The sequence below is a fragment of the Chrysochloris asiatica genome, unplaced genomic scaffold (assembly GCF_000296735.1).
Source record: "Chrysochloris asiatica unplaced genomic scaffold, ChrAsi1.0 scaffold00033, whole genome shotgun sequence".
NCBI classification, from domain to species: Eukaryota; Metazoa; Chordata; class Mammalia; order Afrosoricida; family Chrysochloridae; genus Chrysochloris; species Chrysochloris asiatica.
This window is the reverse complement of record NW_006408551.1, coordinates 2,696,197-2,715,178: the sequence shown is the minus strand read 5'-3', so window position 1 is coordinate 2,715,178 and position 18,982 is coordinate 2,696,197. Positions and strand designations below refer to the sequence as shown.

The 18,982-nt window shown below is 41.5% G+C and overlaps 1 protein-coding gene across 4 annotated transcripts in view; it reads right to left on the bottom strand.

Annotated features, from left to right (window-relative positions):
* Positions 1-7,130: 7,130 nt before the first annotated feature.
* Positions 7,131-18,982, bottom strand: part of RBMS2 (RNA binding motif, single stranded interacting protein 2) — a 117,304-nt gene continuing 105,452 nt past the window's right edge. Inside the window, exons 5-14 of one of the 4 annotated variants that reach the window (XM_006859446.1) lie at positions 18,622-18,701; positions 18,379-18,488; positions 18,045-18,091; positions 13,957-14,054; positions 11,049-11,057; positions 10,756-10,775; positions 9,364-9,429; positions 8,918-9,028; positions 8,000-8,080; positions 7,411-7,491 (exon numbers count right to left, since the gene is read on the bottom strand). In XM_006859446.1, coding sequence (XP_006859508.1) covers positions 7,411-7,491; positions 8,000-8,080; positions 8,918-9,028; positions 9,364-9,429; positions 10,756-10,775; positions 11,049-11,057; positions 13,957-14,054; positions 18,045-18,091; positions 18,379-18,488; positions 18,622-18,701 — 703 coding nt within the window. Of the gene's footprint in view, positions 7,278-7,404; positions 7,492-7,999; positions 8,081-8,917; positions 9,029-9,363; positions 9,442-10,755; positions 10,776-11,048; positions 11,058-13,956; positions 14,055-18,044; positions 18,092-18,378; positions 18,489-18,621; positions 18,702-18,982 lie in introns of those variants that run through there. The other 3 variants (XM_006859445.1, XM_006859447.1, XM_006859448.1) reach the window with 3 other exon arrangements.

Sequence of the window (18,982 nt, the reverse complement as noted above, 5' to 3'; positions counted from 1 at the left end):
TTAGCTGTGCTTTCCTTCCCTACTTCATACCCCAGGACTCCTTCCCCAACAGCATCGAACCCCCCCCTCGCCAGCACAGGAGAGTAGGGAGGAGGGGTCTGGGTCCACCACTGCCCTACATGTGACTATGCCCACGTTAAACCCCCAACATGTGAGAGGAAAGCTGCTAACTCCCAGCTATAGCCATGGGCTCCTCCTGGCCCCCTGCTTTCCTGCTCAGCAGAACCCTCCCATCAGAGATTACGGGTACTTGCACTGGGGAGGTGGCTGCTGACTGGCTCAAGCAGAGCTGAGGCATCCAGAAATGTTGGTGTGGGGGACGGGGCACCAGGTGAGGGTGGAGCATTCCTTGTACTTCTGGCTGCACTGAATAGCCACTGAAGCGGGGGGCAGCCCCCCAAATTCCTTTATGTTCCTTCTCCCCCATAGCCTATTACAAAAGTCGCCTTTTCTGTCAGATAAACCTCAAAACTTTTAATTTTATTTGAGATTTTTTTTTTTTTTTGCTTTTAAATAAGAGGTGGATTGAAGAATATTTGAATTGACTTTATATTATGCATAAATATTTATATTTTATCTAAATAACTGCGCTGTAACAAACTTTGTGTTAGTTAAGTATTTGGCACTGTTAGAGATGGGGGCTCCTCTTTCCGCTACGGCAGTTTTCCCCTGGTATAAAATGTACTGGATCAGTTTCATTATCAGAGGTGAGGTGGATGGGGGAGGGAAATGTTCTTCCTGCTTTGTGTTCCTCTCTCAGCTCCCATCTCTTTCCCTAGGGACCAGGCACTCTTTAAGGTGGGGTGGGGTCCCAGCCTCCACTTACAGAGGTGGGTGGGGCTGAATGGGGTTTTAATAGAGGGGTCACTTCTCACTTTCCTTTCCTCATCTTCACTGCCCTGGAGTGAAGTGGATTTTCTCTTCTTGACAAATAAGAGTATTTTGGTAGGTAAGGCAGGTTAAAGAAAAAAACAAGAACCCACTCCCTCCCCCTATCAGTCTGGTAACAGGAGGAAAACCACACCATCACCACCACCAAGTTTCCTTGTTCCTTTTACATCAAAAGGGACTGACTTTTTATATAACCAAATGTGGTGTTTTAGTGACTTTTTGATAATGTACAGTTTTTTGTGAATTTAAATTTATTTCTTTCTATATTTTTAGGACCAATCTCATTTTTAATAAGGTTTAAAAAGAAAAAAAAAGTCTAGAGGAAAAAAAACTCGTTTTTGCCATGTGATGTTCCACAAGTGCAGCTGTAGAAAAGTGCTTGTCAGTTGAATAAAAACCACATTTGATAGAGATTCAAAAGACTCTGTGTATTTATCTTCTTTTCAGCACGGTTCTCACACATGACTAAAGGAGAAATGGATGTTAGGATGGTTATGACTGGTTTAGTATAAGAGATCCTGGGCAGGGGAGCAATACTCCCAAATAAGCCTTCAAACTTGGCCTTTCCTGTGCAGAAGGCATCCAGAAGTAGGATCCCTGTTTCACACCTTGCTATGTATGGGTAGAATCAAGTTCTTTGTGCTCCTGCATAGATGTCTTGCTGATGTGCTGGAGGTAAAGTGGTAATTCGGTGTGCCTACTTCCCATCATCTTGTAAACTTGGCTTCCTTAGAAGCCACTGATATCAAATATGGACCCATTACCAATATCCCACCTCCCATCCATGGATAAGACATCAGGAAATAGACTTCTATGTTTTATTTCAAAACAAAAGTTGAAATAAGACAAAAATGTAACTCTACCACATTTAAGGGAAGGACCATAGGAAGACTGAGGGGCAGAAAAGGAGGAATAAACTGGAAGGGCAGCAAGCTATAGACATGAAAAGAATATAAAACTAGAAACCTCTGAATAAAGGAAAAAATGTACAAAACATGTTTGAGTATAAATTAAACTCATTTTGTGTCCTAGGTGATAAGTGCGTGCAGGAGCGGAGCGCTCAGCTGTGCCTTAAGGCCAAAAGTGCGTGGCAATGTGGAGACACCAGGAGAGTGTTGGGGACTTGCTTTTACTTTACTCTAAGTGGGACGCTTTGTCTTGGTGCAGTCTGTGTTACGGTGGAGAGTGAACTACATACAGCTGTGCTTCGTTAGCTATAGTGCTGGCCAACTGTTACACCTTACATTTTAATTTTCGGCTCCAATTTTGGTGGTCCTGGGGGTGACTCCCAAGCATCAAGTTAATATCCTAGAGGATATTAGTTAAATCCACAGTCTATACACCCCTGCCTACTGGGAAGTTTACACACTGCTAGAGAAATTGAATAAGCACTGGACTGCTAACTGCATGGTAAGTGGTTCAAACCCATCAGCCACCCCTCAGAAACTATACCAGGGTTGCTAAGAGGCAGAACCAATTCAATAACACTTAACAAAGGAGCTAAAAAGTCCTAGAAAAGACATTCTGGTAATAAACAACCAAGAGAGTTTCTGCATTGGATCATAAACTCTAGCCTCCCCACCCCCTGCCCCCGTTTCCCAATCCTCATGAAAGGGGCAGTGGACAATAAACTAGATGTGTGTGCTCTTGTTCAACTGTGAGATTGTGAGGTAGATGTGTAACAAGGAAGTTTTAGAATATGTTTAGAGAATGATGGTTTATTCAAAACATGTGGCCAAGCCAGAGAGAAAGCACTGCTAACAGATGAGGGGGTGCCCAGCCTTATTACAGTCATGATGGGGGTGTGTGTGTGCCATGGAGTCCGTTCTGACTCACAGTGACCCAAAGCTGTCAATCTTTACAGGAGCAAAGAATCTTTTCTCCTGTGAGCTTCAAATTACTGACCTTGTGGTTAGCAGCCCACTATGCTACCAAGGTTTCTTCGGTTGAGTCAGAGGGACAGCAAAGATCAGAAGAATCTTAGAGCTCACTGGTTGGTCTTAGCTGCAGAAGGAAGTCCCTCTCTAGGGAAGGGAGGGGTGAGAGGTGCTAGTGAATTTCAGAGATTTGTTAATGCTTGGAAGGATTTAAAATGGAGGTAGCAAAGAAATGGAAAGAAGAAGTAGTTGGTTTTTGTGAGGGAATCAGGAAGCATCAGGGGATTGAGTGGCAAGATTGAGTATCTGTCCCTCACTGACTGACTTTCAATAATTATCCCCTCCACTCTGAGCCTGCTAAATTGGGTCTAGCAGAACCTGGGTGTGCAAATTTTGGATCTGACCATCCTGTTTACTGCCTTCTGTTAAGAAGGCAAAATAGCCTCTCTTGAGTGCAATGCTGCCACTCTCCAGAAAGGTGGGACACTGAACAAGTGAGCAACAATAGTTCCTCTCTAGAAAATGACTAGTCCAAGATCCCTGCAACATTCCAGTGGAGTCTCTCACAGCACCTTCAGGGTGCAAAGCACAGACCCCGGTGGTTGACACTGGAGCAGCAGAAGTGAGAGAGGCACAGAGGGGAATGTGAGTTCACTGATGAGGAATGGAACTGGACTGAGGTGGCCCCACCTAGAAAGGTCTAGAGAGCAGTGCAGTCTGGTCTTTACCCCCAGTGCAAGAACTACTCTCCCACCCACCCCTATGTATCACTGAAAATAGCTCTGACCTCTCTAGAGCCACCAGGCTTCCTAGGCAGGGCAGCTCTTCAAATTCTTTGGTTAAAAAACATGTAAAACAATTCCTTCCCTATAAACGTTCCCACATTCTTCGTAACATCTATCCCCCTCCAAAAAGTCCCCAGCTCAGAGTCTGAGTATACCAGAGGCTGAGGAGAGCAGGAACAATCCACCTGAGCTGAGATGGGCAGAGTATGAGCACTGTAGAGAATTATATCATCTAAGGAAGGGCTTCTGGTATATTCCATTTGTCTGAAAACAGAAAAACAAAGTACTAAAACATTTAAGTTATGCTGTGAGCATCTGCAATGAGTGTGGGAGAGATGAGCAATGTAGAGAGAGTAAGATCTGGGCTCCACAAAGAGGATTCAGAAGGCACTAGGCGAAAGGCACTGTAAGTACGGACTCCTAATAAAATGGAGTGTTTAAAGAGCCCAGTCCAAGGCTGTTGAGCTGGAAGGCTCTTCTATAATTCTCCTGGAGCTCTAAGTTCCTGCCACCAACCCCCACCAATAGGCAGCTTCATGGCTGAAAAGGTATCCCTCATTCTTTCTCCTTTCTTCAATCTGGTTAGCAATGAACTGGGGGTGGGGGTGGGGTGGGGGGTGTTGTATATGAATATAACCCAAAGGCACCCAAAAGAAATTCCTTGGTGCCACTAGCCACTCACTACACAAATAATAATTTGCCCAAACCCGCCCAAGCCAGAAATACTCAACAAGTGGATTCACATGAGGAAAAACACCACTGGTAATTTCAGAATTAACAAAACAAAAACACAGTCATTTCAGCATTAAAAAAAAAAAATGCATAGAAGGTAGACAGATTCAGGAGTTCTGCGTGGTGGGGGAGGAAGGCAGCAGTGACAACAGCAGTTTCTATACATGAAAAGCCCCCATTGCACTAAACCTCCTACAGAGCAAAACTGCCCCAGTCATCAATCAAATGAACAGGATTCTGGATTCATTTTGTCTTTTAAAGGCCACTGACAAGAAAGCAGCTGTGGTGTGCTTTTCTTGACCTAGGGCTAGAGAGACAAAAAACGAGCTATCTATTTGCAGCTATTTTACAATGGATAAGCCCTTCCTGTGGCTGGAATCACCCAAGAGAAAACAGTGGCAATTTGCCTTTTACACTTCATATCCTACCCACTGTCACAACTTCTGTACTCCCACATGTACAGCAGGACTGTCTGGGGGTAGGAAGTATTAGGATGCTCAATTCTGGCATGGGTGGGAGGAGAGGGGATGCTGGGCTTGTGCTCTGTTCACCATGACAGATACTACCAACTCTCCCTCTGCTATCTCCCTGCAACCTGCCTGATACCTGCTTCTCCATTCTCCATCATTTGGCTTTCTATCTTGGTTGTCTGAAGGAGAGGCAGGTGGCCTTGAAGTGACTCATAGCAGCTCTATAGGACAGTAGAAGAGAATGACACCACAGGATTTCCAAAGCTGTAAATCTTTATGGAAACAGACCGCAACATCCTCTTATGGAGCCGGTGGTGACTGAGAACCACCAACCTTTTGGTTAGCAGTCAGATGTTCAAGCACTGCATCACCAGGGCTCCCTCCTAGAAGTGAAAGGGAGAATTCCCCTGTCAGTGGGTAAGGGAGTGCCTGGGAGAAGACAGTTGCAAACGATGGACAAAGGCATTCTCCTCATGTCTCCATGTGCAAGGAGTCAGGTCTTACAAAAGGAGACTGAGCTGGAGTGAAAAATGTAGACTTTTGTTTTTTTAGAACTCCAGACCTTAAGATGGGATTTATTGCCCTTTTCTAAACTAGCTCTCTGTTGTCTTTCCATAAGAAGGAAAATTATTTCTGACAGTTTGGGTTCCCTGGGAAAGGGGCCCAAACAAGTCAGGGCAAGGCAGGTGGCACTGGACAGTTATGAAGCGCTTTGGCCTTTCCCAGCCCTGCACAGTACACTCACACAACAGCCTGACCTTCATCCTGCTGCCTGTATGTGTACTTGTGGCATGGACACAAGCCTTTCAAGGATAGCTCTTGCTAGATGCAGATGTGCCAAAGGTCAAAGCCTGGGGGAGAGCTAAAGGATCCTCTTTCTGTCCCAGTTAACTGCAGGTGTGTCAAAAGGCACTGTGTGTCCAGGGTTGGGGTAGAGACTTGATCAAATCCTAACATGTAAGAGGGTGAGGCAGCACTGTATCAGGATTTCTCAACCTGTGGGTCAGATGATAGTGAGGACTTCGTGCACTGTAGGATGGCATAGTGGGTCAGAAAATTCTTTGTTGTTGCCTTGTGCACTGTAGGATGTTGAGCAGTATCCCTGGTCTCGATTCCCTAGATGCTAGTAGCATATAAAAAAGTCTCCAGATATTGCCAAATGTCTCCCGAGGGGAACATCACTTCAAGCTGAGAACCACTGATCTCGAGGTGATGTTCTGACCCCCCACAGTGGGGAAGGAACCTAAGTGGATTCAGCAAGGCTACAGCTGCACAAGCTCTGGGTGCAGCCATGTGTGATGGAGAAGAGAGTGGCCATGTGACCCGGACAGAAACAAGCTCCTCTACGAGGCAGGTATTCCTGAGGAACTGCAGCTGCAAAAGACACTTCCTCAGGTGTGTTGGCCCCAGCAGTGAGAAGAGTCAGTCAGAAGTCTATTCTTCTGGAACTTGCCAGGAAGGGAAGGCCTAGTCTTCATCCAAGTTTGGCTCAAGGGTGGCTGGCTTCCAAAGGCTGTGGGATTGATTGTCTCTTTCATGAGTCTAGGTCACATCTCTGTTTCCTGAGGCCAAAGTCTAGTCTTTTCTCTCAGGAGGTGGTAGGGTAGGAAGAGAAAAGCCATTCCCATTGCCTGTTTAGTGTTCCACTCTGTTCTTTGCCCAGCCCCCAAAATATTCCATATGAAATTTATTTCAAAAAAAGAAATCCACAAAATAAAAAATGTAAAAAGGCTAAGTAGGCAGGCTCTGCTGTATGGAAAAGAAAAGAACAGTCTGGATGAGAGAAAGAAGGCAGAAATTCGTGTGAAAAAGCAATGGGGGGCAGTGTGAGCAGAGTGCTTTACAAAACAAACTTTTAAGGGTTTGTATATTTTCTTACACACATACACCACAAAATAGTCCATCACTAAACTCATTAAGAAGGGTCCACAGTAGAACACCTTCAGTATTCTAGCACCATATCTTTGTTCTCTTTTTAAAAAACAAATAATGTTTATTTAAAAAAACAAAACAAAACACTGCTATCGAGTCAATTCTGACTCATAGAGACACTATATAGAGAGCTTCCAAGACTGTAAATCTTTACAAGACCAGACAGCCATTTTTCTCCTGTAGAGAGAGACTGGTGGGTTTGAATCATTGACTTTGTGGTTAGCAGCCCAATGCTTATCCCACAGTACCACCAGGGCTCTTTAAATTGCTTATAAAGCCCCCCAAAATAACTTCAATACATCAAAAATGTTTTTCATATAGATGAGGTTTCAGTCTAGGCAAAGAGTATACGCAGTTTAAAATGGGATAAACAGAACAAAACAAAGAACTTTCTTTTCAAATTAAAGTGTTGGTTTTCTTGAATGCAGCCAGAGATGCTTTTCTCCAGGCCCAGGCTTCTTTGAGAAGGGATGGCCAAGTGTTAATCCTTAGCAAGGCCCACAATAGTCTGTATTCTTGGTTAACCCGCTGGAGTCTGGGAGCATCGGCATTTCCAAGAATTCATCTCTATTTGAGATGGGAGGGGAGTCCTAAAGGAGGCATAAGCCAGCGGGGTTGGGAATGGGAGTGTCAAACAGGAGAACCTTTTGACTTTCAGCAGGGGCTGAGCGGCTGGCTCCCAGCTCAGCACCCCCATCCCCAGCATGTAATTCTTACCCACTGTTACTTGTTGAACTGGAAAGAATAGATCCCATGATCTGAGGGAGTATCCACTGTCACTTGAGTCTGCTGGCCGCTGTTCTCCTGTACCACAGCCAAGGTAGGACAGTCACCCTGGGCTTCTTTCCCTCACTCCCACTGAGGCAGCCTAGTTAACACCCACCCAAAACAGTACCCTCCCCGAGCTACCTCACCACCCCAACACCTATAGAAGCCTCTCATCGTCCCAAGATCAACTAATACAATACCCCACTGCAGTGTTAACTTCTTGTTAAATCCTATTGAGTCAGTTGGCTCTTTCTCGTAGTAAGCCTGTATAGGGTTTCTAAGGAGCAGTGGCTGGGTTTGAACATCTGACCTTTCAGTTAGCAGTCCAGTGTTTATCCTACAGTGCCACACCAGGACTCCTCCAATATTAACTAACGACTGGCAAAATGTGAGGAAGGACCTCATTCCTGAGCACAGACTAATGTTTCCTTCCTGTATTCTACACATACCTCCAGCTATGGGTTAACAGAATCAGCTCATTGTGAGAGAAAGGAGCAAAACTGTTCCTGTCCTATCCTCAATCCAGAGACGAGAAAGGTCTTACCTCAACAGAAACACTGGAAGAAGGTACAGGTGTGTACTGGGAGATGTAAGCTCCTTGCACAGTTGTAGCTGTTGGCATATACTAGAATGAAAAACATCGACAGGCTCAGAGCAGTGAGGCCTCGCTACATTTAAAGCACCTGGGGAGCTTTGAAAAAAAAAACATCCTGATGCCGATCTCCCATCCTGACACTCTGATTTAATTGGCCTGGGCATTAACTTTTTAAAAGCATTCCAGGTGGTTCTAAAATACAGTGGTTTATTTGCTGACTTTCCTCCTGTCTCCTGACTGTGACTGTTTTCCTCCACACACTGCCTTTGTGAGAGAAAGGGGCAAACCTGTTCATATTCCTATCCTAAGCCCTGTGCACATCAGAAATGCATAGTCCTAAAAAAGTTAATGTGCTTCATTTATTCTTCCTGTTACTATTTTGATATGAATTTCTAGGAAATGTGTATGAACTCCTAGATAGGGTACTACAACTACAGAAATACTGTTCACACCATTTCATGTCCCAAAACAAAGCCATGTATGTAGTCGATTCCAACTCACAGCAACCCTGTTTAGGTGTCCGAGGCTGTAAATCTTTATGGGAATAGAAACCCTCTTCTTTCTCTCCAGGGGCAGCTGGTAGGTTTGAACTGCCGACCTTGAGGTTAGCCGACCAGTGCTTATCCTACAGGGTTCCATCTTTCATGACCAGGAGTCAGATAAAAGGGGTGAGTTGGAAAATATCATGGCTGTATTCCTGGCTCGTGGATTATTATCATTTTAGTTTCTCTCCTGCGAGTGCCTTTAACTGCACTGTGGTGACTCCCATCACCAGGCAGAAGGAAGGGTTCAGCCCTGTTCTGAACAGTATTATCTAGGTAGTCCTTGTTCTTTGGCATTTGTAATCTAAGAAGCACCCTGCTTTACCGTGCCAGGGCTGCTGAGGGAGAGGTGGCCCAGTTGCTGGGTAAGGGGTCCCATCATGGAGGCAGGCTGCAGAGAAAGGGAGTGATCCATTCCTGGCGTCAGGACTGAACCCTTGAGACAGAAACAGAAGGCAGGGTTAGTTGGCAGCATCCTGTGAGTCTGTTTAAAGCAGGGATTGAAGGTTACCAGGACCACTGAATCCAGATATTCTTAAATCCTGGAAAATGACAGGTGAGCAGCAACCCAGCCACACACAGACTAGGCACTCCATCCAATAGTCTGGAGAAAACCCCAGTCTAAAAAATAAGAAGCTCACAAATGTAAAGTCATGTAGCTGGGTTACACAAGGGACTGAACCCTAACTCACACCCACATCTCCTGTCATCCCACTGTTTTTCTTTACATTAAATTGCCTCTTTGGCTTTTGCCCACTTCTGAACACTCACTGAAGGTTGCATGAGGTATGACTGGTGGTGCATCCAAGATGTGTTAGGTACTTGTAGAGGAGATGTCTGAGTCACTCTCTAATGCAAGCAAAACAAAAAAAAACAAAAAAATGTTAATTGCCTAGAAACGTTTGTTCAGCCCAATGATCTCACGATGTTCAGCAAAGCCCCCACAAAGTTTGAATGTTCCCTTCAGAAAAAAAATCAAGAATAAATTGCTTATTTATAACAATAAAAATCAACTGCTTAAATATATTAGCAGTATATTTTTATTGTTATAAATTAAAAACAAAATTTAATTGTTATAATTATCTATATAACTCAACAAATAACCCTATTAGAAAATGAGCAAAGGATTTAAATTAGACATTTCTCCAAATATATGTGAATGGTCAATAAACACATATAAAAACCAAAATGATACCACTTCACACTACTTAAAATGCTGGAATCAAAATGATGGACAATAACAAGTGTTGGCAAGGATGTGGAAAAGCTGAAAGCCTCCTACACCACTAGTGGCACTGCAAAACGCAGTAGCCATTTAAAAAAACAGTTCGGCAGCTCCTTAGACGTTTAACAGAGTTACCCTGTGACCCAGCAGTTTTACTCCTAGGTATACGCACAAGAGATATGAAAACATATGTCTTTACAAAACCCTACTTACATATGTGAGTTCACAGTTGTATTAGTTCTAGCAGCCAAAAGGCAGGCACAAGTCAAATATCCATCAGTTAAAGAATGGGTAAGTCAAATGCATGGATAAACCTTCCATACAATGAATATACATGTTATAGCGTAAGGGAACTAAGCCAGTCACAAAAGACTACATAGTGTATAATTTCATTTATATGAAATGTCCAGAACAAGCAAATTCAGACAGACAAAAAGTAGATTCGTAGATACCAGGGGCTAGAGGGAAGGGGAAAGGGAAGCGACTTCTATTGTGTGTAAGGGTTCTTTCGGGGCTGATGAAAATGGTCTGTAACAGACAGTGGTAGTGGTTGAATAATTTTCGAAATGTGCTAAAACCCACTGAAGTGCATTTTTAAGAGGGTGAATTATATAATATATGAATTTTATATCTATTTTTTAAATGTAATACTTTAAATGAGAAGCTAGAAATACATCAAAATGATCAAGTTAGGGTTTATTCCAAAAATATAAGAATTGCTTAAGGTCAGAAATTTTATAAACTAAAGTCAAAATTGAAGGAGAAAAAAAAAAAAAAAGCATACTAATATTAGATGTTAAAAGACATTTGAAGAAATTCAGCAACCATTAGTTGAAAAAATATCTCAAACTAATATAGGGGCTAAAAGGAAATTATTTAAAATACTAAAACCAAGACCAAAAGCCATTGCCACAGAATTGATTATTACTCTTAAGGACCCTATATAGGTTTTCCAGAACTATAAATCTTTATGGAAGCAGATAGGCTCATCTTTTTCCTACAGAGTGGCTGTTGAGTTTGAACTTTGCACTTTGTGTCCAACATCTAACCCATAACACCACTAGGGCTCCTTTAAAATACTAAAGGCTATTACCAAAAGCTAGACACTAACATAACCTAAACAGAGAAATATTAAAACCATTTTATAACAATTAAAATAACTTTTTGTACGGTCAAATATATGCAATGAAGTCAGAACATAATTGGTATAAAATTGGAAAAAACACGAAACTTTCTTTTGCTGATAATAGATAAATAAAATGTGGTATCCTGAAACGGAATATTGCTCTGCCTTAAAAAATAACCATATGCTTAGAAAAGCTAAAAGTAAGAAAACACCGTAACAATAAGAGGATTTAGTAAGTTAGCTGTATATGAGGTTGTTGTTTTGTGCCATAGAGTCAGTTCTGACTCACAGCAGCCCTACATAGGGTTTCCAAGGCTTTAAATGTTTAACAGGAGCAGAAAACATCATTTTTCTCCCAGAGAGTGGCAGGTGGGCTTGAACCTGTGATCCTGTGGTTCACAGTTCAGTGCTCATCTAATGGAGCCATCATACTCCCATATATGAGATGCTGTTGACAGGTGCTATCAAGTCAATTCCGTCTCATAGCGACTTAAATCAATAGCTTTCTTTCAGCCTAATAATAAATAAGAATAAATAAAAATGACGAAACAGGAATATACTTAACAAGCAAAGACTAAGACCTACATAAAGAAAACTGAAGTCTTATTTAAGAAAATAAAATATTGAAAACATGAAAATATTGTATCTTGAATAAAAAGATTTAATATATTTTTTTAAAAGTCAATTCTCTCACACTAATAGATTTAATGTAATTCTAATTAAAATCCTCACACACACACACAGATATATATATTTTAAACCAGTCAAATTCAGCAGTGAGGGGCTATATATCAACTTCAGTGACACCAACATGAATAAATTCTGATAATCCACTACCACTGGACTAGCCAAAATCCTCACAGATTTTTAAAAATTAGATAAAATGATCATAAACTTTCTAAGAAAAATAAATGCTCAAGAATAACAAAGAAAACTTGAAAAGGAAAGAGTGAAGGAGGTTTTATCTTACCAGACATTAAAACATAATATGATCAAACCAATATATTATTAAACAGAACAGACACAAAGGTCACTGGGATTAAATAGAGACTACAGAAATCAATGCTAGTATTTATTATATGGAAATGGTGGCTGTACAGGCCGAAATAGTGTCCCTAATGATTCATGTCCACCCAAAACCTCAGAATGTGACCATATTTAGAAAAAAAAGTCTTTACCAGAGTAGCTATATGGTACCTGGCTACCATTACTGAACATTTTGATACAATATTTTATTGAAGAATCCTGACCAAAGAGGGGAAAATGTAGACTAGAATTTCAAATTCTCATGAAATCCAGAATTTCTGGAGCCAAGGAGACTGATGAACCTCTGGAACTATTGCCCTGAGATAATCTTTAAACCTTGTACCAAAAATTTCCCCTGGAGTCTTCTGGAAGCCAAATAGAAGTTTAGCTTAACTAGCAAACAATTTTCTCCTTGAGCACTATGCTCTTTTAAGATGATCTATATGGGACCAAATAGATAAATAGCAACTTGAAAGCGTAGATAGAACACTTGAAGGACATGAGTTTACCAGAAGGTTTCAACAAGTCTGTGGAAACATTCTATTATCTTTTAATTCCATGGTTCCATGAATTTGTTGAAGCCCCCTTGTATGTTAATGAGGGAAGATGGATGCACATCTTGAAGATTGTAATCAATATTACTGAAGTGTCCATGTAGAAGTTGTTGAATTGGCATATGTGTTGCTGTGTATATTCTCAACAATGAAAAATAAAATTACATATTTTTAAAAAAGCAATAGGGTCTTTTCAAGATGTAATGAAGATGAAATCATACCAGATTAGGGTAGGCCCCTACCCAATGACTAGTGTCCTTTTATGGAGCTCTGGTAGCATAGTGGTTACAAATCAGGCTGAAAACCGCAAGGTCAGCAGTTCGAAACTACCAGCTGTTCCGCAGGAGAAAGATGAGGCTTTCTGCTCCTGTAGATATTTACAGCCTCAAAAACCCTGTGCAGTTGGTTCTATGAGTTGGAACCAACTCCACGCACATAACAACAACAACAACAACAACAACAACAGTGTCCTTTTAAGAAAAGAAAACAGAAATGCAGACACAGAGATGAATGTGATGCTTTTATAAACCAAGGTACACTGAGGATGGCCAGTAACTGCCAGAAGCTAGAAGCAAGCCATGGACCAGAGTCTCCCTCAACACCTTCAAAAGGAACATGGCTCAGTAACACCTTGATTTGGGGCTTCTTGATTGGCCTCCAGAATGTGAGAGAATAATTTCTGTTGTTTTACATTACCAAGCTTGTGGTGATGTGTTGTGGCAGCCTTAAGAAGCAAATATGAGGGGGCTTCCAAAAGTTCATGGGAAAAAAATTCCAATATCTCTTCATTCCATTTTCCATGAACTTTCGAAGCCCCCTCATAAAGTAGCATTTCAATTCAGTAGAGAAAGAATGGATTATTTAACAATCTGGTGCTAGAGTAACTGGTTAACATTCTGAAAGAAAATATAATTTAAGATCTTTAGCTTATGCCACACACAAAAATAAATTCCTGATGATTATACAATTGTGAGATATAAAACATATATTTAATATGCTTCCATTCTTTTTTTATATATTATTATTACTGTGAATCGAGTGATCATTTACATGGGAGAACATTAGCTTTACACCATCGTTTCATTTATGCCCTCATTCTTATAAAACAAATAGTGACATTCTAAACTTTATACATGTGTGTATATGCATATGACGACAAATATGGAAGATGCTACATACTAGATTAATGTGAGGGGGTGGTGGGAGGAAAGGAATCTGATGGCTAAGCAAAAAAGAAAAAAGAGATGCCATTCAAACTATCCGTATCTGTTTACATATGTAATGTAATAACGTAAGTCAAAATTGTTGTGTGTAATATATATAAAGGGAAAATCCAAACAACAGTAGGTAGTTTCCAGTTTTGTATTTTTTCACCTAACACACAGTGACAGGGTAAACCACAAACCCCCTTAAAATTTTTTTTTGGCATGAACGTACCTGATATGAAGACACAGGAGATGGAAGATATGGGGACAATGTGGACTGAGCAAGCATCCTGTTAGGAGTGATGTTATAAGGATTTGGGTAAAACCTGTAAGAGGGAATCTCAATCAGTAACAACTCATAGGAAACCACACACAAGGGTCCCCGCTGACAGGTACAGTCACTTCCCACCAACTACCATTTGAAAATCAATAGGAAACATCCACTTCGTGACAACAGCAACCAAAAAAAGAGAGGGTGTACTACAGACGCTGACACTAATTTGACATAACCAATCATCTCATGGGATTAGTTCTCTTGGTTTGTGGTCTTAGGGTCATAGTCTTATGGGGCAATACAACCAATTGGCGTAATATAGTTCAAATTTATGTCCTACTCCCAATATGGTAAGTAGTGTCTAGGGTCTTAGAAGCTTATGAGTGTTCAAAAAATGATAGAAAATGACCAGTGATGGCAAGGATGTGGAGAGACTGGGATGCTTCTACACTGCTGGCGGGACTGTAAGATGGTGAAACCACTGTGGAAAACAGTATGGCACTTTCTCAGAAAGATGTAACTAGTATAAGCCAGCAACTCCTCTATTTGGTATAAACCCCCAAGAAATAAGAGCCATGACAAGAGCAGATTATATATATGTACACTTATGTTCATTAACAGTACCGTTCACAATAGCAAAAAGATGAAGACAACCTAAATGCCCATCAATGGAAAACTGTATAAACTTTGGTACATACATACAATGGAACACTACACAACGTTGAAGAATAACAATGATTCTGCAATACACCTCATAACTGGATGAACCTGGAGGACATTATGCTGAATAAAATTAGTCAATCAAAAAAGGACAAATATAGTGTACGAGACTACTGTTGCACAAACTCAAAAAAAGGTTTTCATGCTAAAAGAAAACATTCTTTGATTATTACCAGGGGTGAGAGGCATGGGAGAGTAATTCACTGGCTAGAGGATAGACATATATATGTTAACTCAGGTGATGGGGAAGACAATATAAAATAAGAGGAAGGTTGGTAGAAGAATGATGAAGACAGGCAAAGACACATGGAGGAACACAAGGGCTAAAGGGAATAGAAGTAAATACTGTTATATACACAGCCCTACAACAACAGTAGTCTGTGGGTAGACACATGCACAGATATATAGGCCGAACACGTACGGGAAGGAGAGTATACTCACAAATACATATGGGTTTGACAGAAGGTATTTGTACCTGGGTAATTACCTTTGCTGCAAACCTACCTATGAATATGGTAGAGAATGAATACAGGAGGCAAAATGATGAAAACTTCTTAGACATTACCAAACACCTTGAGGAAATGAGTTGCTGGGCTTGGGGGCCTCAGGACTATAGTCTAAGGGGACACCAGGGTCAGGTGGCATAACACAGTTCACAAAGACAATGTTCTAGTGACTGGGATCTTAAAAGCTCATGAGTGACTAAGGTGCAACTATTAGGCTCTCCATGTGCAGAAGAAAGAAGAATGAGGAAAATTAAAGATGCTCAGAATCAAGGGACTAACAGAACACATGAACAACAGTATCCACAACTGTAAGTCCAGAGAACTAGATAGATGGTAACTGGCCACAACTACCAACTGCTCTGAAAGAAATCACATTAGAAGGTCCCAGATAAAAGTGGGAGACAATGTGGAACAAAACTCAAAATTATAAAAAAGACTGGGCTTACTGGTCAGAAAGAGACTGGAGGAACCTAAAACTATGGCCCTTGGCCACTCTTCAAGTCTTGAACTGGACTCACCTTCATGGCCCCATTGTCAACCAAGCATTAGACAGGTGATATAGGGAGACAACAAAACTAGTAAAATAAGCTCACCATGGAAAGGTCAACCATTAAGGTCAAAAGGGCAACATTTACCTAAGGACAAAGTTCCGAAGGGCTGGGAAGAGGGTGGAATGGAAACAAGCAGCACAAAGAGGAAGTAGAATAACTTGTTATATGGAGGGGATTGCAATAAGTGAGATAAAACAAAGTGTATGACTGGTTGAAAGGAAAACTGATGATCTAGTCTGTAAACCTTCACTCCGTTCACAATAAAAAGTTTCAAAGAGAAAGCTTATGAGTGGCTACTTAGGATACAACTATTGGTTTTTATTCATCTGGACCAAAAGAGAGAAAAAAGGAAACCTAAGAATGAGAGAAGGAACTAGACTACAGGATTAATTGTCTCCATGACCCACAGCCTCCTCCACCTTGAGACAGAAGATCTAGATGGTGCCTAGCTACCAATACTGAATGTTCAGATTAGAGACACAGTAGATGAATCCTTATTAAAAGGGAGAAAAATGTAGAACAGAACTTCAAATTATTAAAGAACCCAAACTTATTGGATCTATTAAAGGTAAAGGAGTTCCCAAGGCTCTGGTCCTGTATTGCTCATTGAAACTTAAATGAAAACTTCCAATTTTTCCAATAAATAGCACATCCATGTAAATAATGTGCTTGCACATTATACAAGCAGAAATTACAAAACTATGTTTAAAAACTAAACTGGCATAGTGCACCCATGCATATAACACACGTCTTTTAACATTTCCAGAAGCAAATATCTGCCTTATTCACATTCATCCAATAGTATGAAAATGTTAGTTTTGATCATATTTGTAAATAAAGATATAAACCATGATCAAGAAGTCATAAAGCAAGTTTGGTAGTATTTGTAATGAAAAGAAAACAAAAACCAGTAATCAAAAAATTAAAAATTGAGACTGTGTTTGTTCTGGGTCAGTTCCTAGCAGGACCTGAGACTGGTGGAGTTCCTTGTAACCGATCTATGCCCAGGTACATCATGTAGGAGTTGGTCCAAGGGTTAAGCCCTCATGTGCCTAGGTTTCTATATAGGCTCCAGGTGAAGCTGGACAGTAAACTGGTACAGGTGTCAGTCCAGGTGTGCACTGACCCAACCCTATAGGGGTCCACGGCAGTCAGTCAGACCTGTCTTCTCCAAGAGAGGACATGCAACCACTCTGAGCCTACGGCTCTCATATCCAGCTGGTGGTGTGCCCATTGGTGGGAGATTTAAACAGCCTGAGCACAATGACCAGCCAGGGGGGCAGAATGCAGCAGGCTGCAAATGGGCAGCCTCACCTGCGTGAATGGCCTTTCAGGCCCAGTGTGCACTGACTAACGCTCCTCCAGGGCTGGGGCCAGTTGCTCTAGAAGACCTGTTTCCAGTGCAGAAAAGCTACATTTTCCTGCTTTGGAGAAAGCAGTTTACAGAGCAGGGAAGGAATTCTGTTGGGAGAGGGACTGCTTTAGAAACTCAAGGGTAGGTTGGTGAAGATCTGTTGCTGGGAACCAGCATCTGCATCAACAGGCACCAAGACAAAGACTTAACATTAAGACCCTTGGGCAGAAAAAAGAAGAAAATAGAAGTCATCAATATGTAAAAAAAAATTGTAGCATATTGGTTACAAATCGGGCTACTAACCTCAAGGTCAGCAATTCAAAACTACCAGCAGTTCCACGGGAGAAAGATGAGGCATTCTGTTCCTGTAAAGATTTACAGCCTCGGAAACCCTGTGCAGGGTCACTATGAGTCGGAACTGACCCCACGGTACTTAACAACAACAATGCTTATGAAAACCATGCCTGTGAGTTAGGCAATTTGCAAAAATACAACCCAGGCATTAATTTCTTAAAAACATGGTGCTCTCCCTGAAGTTACCTTTAAACTAAGTAACAGGTGAGCCCAAAGAGTAAAGATTGTTTCCCTTGAGTACTGCGTTTTAAAACATATCAGGCCAAATGGTCAACAGCTGTTTTAAAGCCTAGATGAGGAGGTTGGGAGACAGGAAATTTAAGTCAATGGAAGTGAAACAACTAGAACAAAATCCTATAATGAGAATGCCGACACAATGTGATGAATGTAAAGCAATGTCACTGATCATTTGTTTATAAACTGAAATGAGAATGGCTTTTGCTATGTATATTTTTACCAAAAATAAACTTAAAGATTTTCAAAAAAGGAAACACCCAAGAGCCTGAACATAGACTGTTTTCATTTTCAGGTAGATGGATTACATAAAACACACTTACCCATTCTGAAGCGCTGTGGTGGGGTCATAGGTCAAGGCCATGCCACCCTATAGGGAAAGAACACAGAGTCCATACTGTGAGTCCTTGAGTGTGAGATGAGCAAGCCCAAACTGTCCAGGCTGGGCTTATGCCTAGACAAGTCTTATTTCAGCTGTCCCAGAGTTGGTCATATTGTACAGGCTTCAAAACCCACACTGAGGAGTCAGCCACATAGTCACCATCCCTCAGTTACCAACTCTAGCTCTCAAGCTTGCCACTTCCGCTCGTAGAAGTCAGCCTGTGGTCACTTCCATTACACTTTGTCCTTCATGCTTGTCTCCTCAGAAGTCCTTACCATATCTCCATTCCTTGGCCAGGCCCGTCCATTTTGTACAAATTTTCCTTGGTTCTGTCGTTTCTTTGGCCCACCATCAGCAAATTTGCAAAGCAAGGGATCAGATGGGGCTGCCAAGAGAAAGAAGATAGGCAGCTGAGTTTCACCTCACTTAGCCTACTTACACTAATGCAAGATTCCACCGGAATCTTCACTGGCAGTAACAACCTGTGGCCTTCTCAGCCTGATTCCCAGATGCCTCACCTGGTACTCCAGGGGGTGTCTTAATATATTTTCCATTAAAGTGGGTGATGATGGCTTCACACTTCTCTGTGGACTCCATCCTAAGGAGCACAAGAGGGGTTAGGCTCTAGCTTCTCCAGGATCTGTGCTCTGCCTACATTCAAAGAGAAAGCTCTAAGTTCCCAGCCCCATAAATGCTCCATAAGGTGTGACTATAGAAACAGAGTTTACTCTACATCAATTCAAGGTATCTTGAAGAGGCAACACCACTCTTCTAGTGCAGGTTTCCAACTGGTGCCTGTAAGGGACCTCAGAGAAATGATGGAAGTCTTTAAGCTATGAGTATTCCAAGAAGATTCTGATGGATGGGCCTAGCATTGTG